The sequence below is a fragment of the Elephantulus edwardii genome, unplaced genomic scaffold (assembly GCF_000299155.1).
Source record: "Elephantulus edwardii isolate Elephantulus edwardi_28Jun2011 unplaced genomic scaffold, EleEdw1.0 scaffold00020, whole genome shotgun sequence".
Classification (NCBI taxonomy): Eukaryota; Metazoa; Chordata; class Mammalia; order Macroscelidea; family Macroscelididae; genus Elephantulus; species Elephantulus edwardii.
This window is the reverse complement of record NW_006399770.1, coordinates 11,562,538-11,567,168: the sequence shown is the minus strand read 5'-3', so window position 1 is coordinate 11,567,168 and position 4,631 is coordinate 11,562,538. Positions and strand designations below refer to the sequence as shown.

The window sequence follows — 4,631 nt, the reverse complement described above, 5'->3', positions numbered from 1 at the left end:
CATGACAGGAGTCCAGAACGAATGCTGCATAATGTAGTGGTCCTGGGGGGAGGGATTGTAAAACAATAAAGAATTATTCTTTTACTTTTCCAAGAGGGAAGTGTACTGGGGTGGAGGGTTAGAAGGGGAGAAAAGGGCAACAATGAATGAATGGAGATCCAAAGTCTCTGTAAATTTTCATTGAAATTAATAGGTGAGGGATTGTAAAACAATAAAGAATTACTCTTTTACTTTTCCAAGAGGGAAGTGTAATGGGGGGGAGGGTTAGAAGGGGAGAAAAAGGCAACAATGAATGAATGGAGATCCAAAGTCTCTGTAAATTTTCATTGAAATTAATAATAAAAAAATTAAAAAAGAAAAATGCAAACTATCACTTAAATTTGTGACAAAATTCCAGTGGACACACGCTAGTATTGTTGACATTGTGCAGAACGATCATGGATCTCTAATAAAAATTTTCATATCACATAAATATCTCGCATATATTAAAAAGGTATTACTATCTATTAAGGAGACTTTCTGGAGAGAGATTTCTTTCATTTTTTAAAAACATAATCATTAATATATAAATTGTTTCATTCATATACATTGTATTTTGTACAATCATTCACATACATATTTGATTCACTTCATCTTTCCTAGATCCACAATCAACACTAATGGTATCAATAATCAAGAAATCAAAAGGCATGTTATATTTGGTATTTTTGTTGCTGAGGATTTTTCCAAAGTGCTACAGATCAACAGTATTACTTTAAAGACTAAGGTATGACTGATTTAAGGCATGGTATTTTCAGTTACTTCTTTTCTATCAGAAAGCTGGGCAATGACTACCAGTAACAGAAGAATTGATGTCTTTGAATTGTAATGTTGGAGAATACTGAATATCCCGTGGACTACCAAAAGAACAAATACATCTTGAAGAATGAAAGGTGGAAGCGCAGAGAGAAAAAGGAAGACTCCCAAGAGGAACTGACACAACGATGGTAATCATGATCTTGAGCATAACAGAGATTGGGAAGACAGTGCAGAATCGGGCAAGATTCAAATCTGTCGTTCAAAGGGTTTCTGATTCCTAGTTGACTGGATGGCACCTGACAACAACAAAATATACAGGCAAATATTAAAATTAAAATTAATTTTATTTACTGGGAATAAAATAATCCAAATTAATTTACATGTGTAGGGTGCATTTTTAGTTGTAAAGAATTATTTTACCTTAAAATTATTTTACCTTTTAACAAAATTATTTGCAAACCATTTTGTTATATATTTATTCAAGTTTCTGTAAGAAAAGTAACATTTCAAAGAAAATTAAGATGCTGTAAAAGTGAATACATTATAGTTGTGCCTCAGTATCTTATAGATAACAAAATGTGAGAATGCTCAAATCTTTTCTATAAAAACATTTGTATATAAACAATGAACATCTTTCCTTATACTTTAGTCATTTCTGTATTAGTTATAACTTCTACAACAGCATGCTAAGATCCCTCTAAGCTTTTTAGTTTCCTATGACCACTTGAAATTGATTCCCTTCACCTCAAGTATTGGTTGAATCTGTAGAATAAAGATTTGTTGTACATACTAATACATGCTATTGCTCCTAGGTGCTGTGGTATCAAGGGTTCATCACAATGGCCTTCCAAGGCATTGATTTGAATTTGACACATTGATGGGCAGGGCCATATTAATAGGGTGTGTTTATCTACAAGGGAAATGGCTAGTCTCACCATCTACCAATGTCCAAATAAGCAATTTCAGTAGCAGATATTGGGAATTTCAACACCAACAAGGAAGAGGAAGTAAGGTATTTTTGGTGCCAGCAATTCTTGTGTCAGCCAGACCAGTATCTGGAGAACATCAGCTTCAACAGAGAACCAGAGCCCGACATAAGACAGCGCTGATTTGACATTGCTGTCCCATGGAGCCAGAGCTAAAGGCCTTCAACCCAAACTTGCTGGAGGACTGGGGGAATATACCATAACTTGCAGCATACAAGGGAACTTTGTAACAGTGACCTAAGTTGTGAGGCTGAAGATCAAAAGTTCTGTGACCATGCTTGAAAAGCTTGCTTTCTATAATGAGGGGCTGTATGCTTCTATCAACATGAATTATAGACTTTTAACTTCCCTAACAAACCCAACAGCCATAATTATGATTCTGGAAAGTCTGTGTAGTCACTGCAATGGATTTCAGACCCAGCAAAGCGGTAAGATTGATATTGGAATGTGTAGGGGTGTGGGAGACAATGTCTGACCGTAAAGGAATTAGCCTTGTACTGTGGATATTGTTGATGGGGACAGTTCCCCTTTGTGGAGTTATATGAAGTCAGATATGGCTATCCTCATGCTGCCTATACTCCTTTCGCCAGGTGCCATTAAGGTGGCTCTGATTCAAAGCAACCCCAGGTCCTAGAGAATGAAATAATGCATAATCCTGTACCATCCAATGTTGAATTAATATTAAAATCTACTTCAGTGTTTTACCTATGGAGCTCTGGTGGTCTAGTACATAAGATGTACTGCCAATCCAAAGACAGGTGGTTCAAATCCATCAAGTGCTCTGAGGGACAAAGAGGAGCAATTTCCTCCTGTATGATTTACGACCTCTACAATATTGGCGGAGGGTCAGCTATGAGTCAGTTCTGACTAGATGGTAATGAACTGAGTTGAATTCAGTGCTTTGCAATACTGGTAGTAAAGAATATACTGCAGACAGAAATTTTTTATTAAATATTTTTATTAAACAGTTTCTTTACAACATATTTAAATGATATATCACAGACAAATACTCAAGGGAGGACATTTCCATATGCAATTATTGGCACAAAAAAGTAAGAAGACAGTTAAAACTAAGCTAAATATTTATATACATATATATTTAATATATACTCAAATTTGTGTCATTGACCTGGAATACCTGAGTTTTCAAGTTGTTGGTTTTCCAGATATTGTAAAACATTTTAGAAGACACAACTCATCCAGAAAGAATAACTTTGGTTGATAGATGCTGTCTCCCAAAGTAAGTCTTCAATGGGATTAAGCATTATCTTCAGAGTTTTCTTCCAAATGGAAGTCAGTCTGTGATGTAAGGAAAGATTCCCATGTAGCAAGGCACTATAAAATGGAAACACATCACAATGGAATCACTAAAATATATTTTCAGTGTTAAAAATATCAACTACTCAGGAAGACAGTTTGGCATTTCCTCAAACAGACCCTGAACATAGAAATTCAATATGACCTAGCTATTCCCCAGGGAAAATAGAACTGAGATACAAATGTAGATTTGTACAATGATGTTCATAGCAGTGTTATTCACAACAACAATGTGAAAACAGCCCAAATGTTTAGATAAACAAACAATTAGATAAAAAAACTTTGGTACATTCACACAATGGAATACTATGCAGCACTCAAGAGCAATGGTGAAAAAAAACTACATGAGAGAGGCTAGAGAACATTATGCTGACTGCACTAACTCAGTCTCACAAAGATAAATGCAGTGTAAGTCCACAAATACAAAAATAGAAGTATGACTAGTAGGGTGTGTATAAATGTCCTGAGAGGGAGGGGGAAGAGAAAGGATGAGAGTGGGAAGAACGGGAAAGGAGGAGGAGCACAACAAAAACAGTATTAATAAACATTAGAGAGTAAAAAAAAAGTATGTAACCATGACAACTGTTTTTAAAAGAGATAAAATAAAAAAAGAAACAAGAACTATGAAAAAATACTAATAGATACTGATGTTCCTATGAATGTCTGCCATATTTTCCGCTATCAACTTGCTAAAATCCATCACTTTCTACTTATTTTTAATAAAAAATGCTGGTATTAAATGGGAGTAGGAGGGAAACTCCAGCACTGGTGGTAGTTGTGCACCGCTACGCACTCTGTGCTCAATTTACAGAAAGGACTGCTTCAATTTACAGAGTTTTGAATGGTTCATTTTCAGAAGTAGACAATTAGGTTTTTTTCCTACTCTATCTTAGTCTAGAAGGTCCACCGAAAGTCGTTCAACATCAAAGTAACTCTCAAGACTCTAGTGACAGCAGAATGGTGGCTGCAGCTGAGGTATACTGGCCAGGAATCATATTCCAGTCACCTGCAGGATAAGAATTCTCCCACTGCGTCATAACCACTTAGCATTAATTTCTTTAACGAATCTACTATTATATCATTTATTTCAGTTTTTCTTTGTGTTTGATTCAGGCCCTGGTCATTCTGATTACTTGCTATGCATCTAAGAGCTAGAAAATGAATAAGGATGACAGAATAAGTTATGTCTGAGTGACTGAATATCCCACGGATAGCCAAGAGAAAGAACAGATATGTCATGGAGAGGGTGCTGCTTTGGAGGTAGGAATGATGAGGCTTTGCCTCACATATTTTGGGCATGTTGTTAGGAGAGGTTATTCCTTGGAGAAGGACAAGATCCTGGGAAGGGTGGAAGATTGGTGAAGGAGAGGAAGACACTCGACTAGGTGGACTGGCACGGGAATGATGCAATGGGCTCTTGTATGTCAATAAATTTGAGGATGGCACAGGATAGAGCAGGGTTCAGATCTTTTTTTTTTAATGTTTTCTTCATATTTTATGGTGTGGTTTTCCTACATGAGGTAAGATACA

At 36.1% G+C, this 4,631-nt stretch overlaps 1 protein-coding gene across 1 annotated transcript in view; it reads right to left on the bottom strand.

The window, feature by feature from the left end:
- Nucleotides 1-2,942: 2,942 nt before the first annotated feature.
- Nucleotides 2,943-4,631, bottom strand: part of LOC102863848 (sorting nexin-7-like) — a 136,744-nt gene continuing 135,055 nt past the window's right edge. The window contains exon 9 of the mRNA XM_006882431.1: nt 2,943-3,119. Within this exon, the coding sequence (XP_006882493.1) occupies nt 3,042-3,119 (78 nt within the window). The 3' untranslated portion in view covers nt 2,943-3,041. The remainder of the gene's footprint in view (nt 3,120-4,631) is intronic.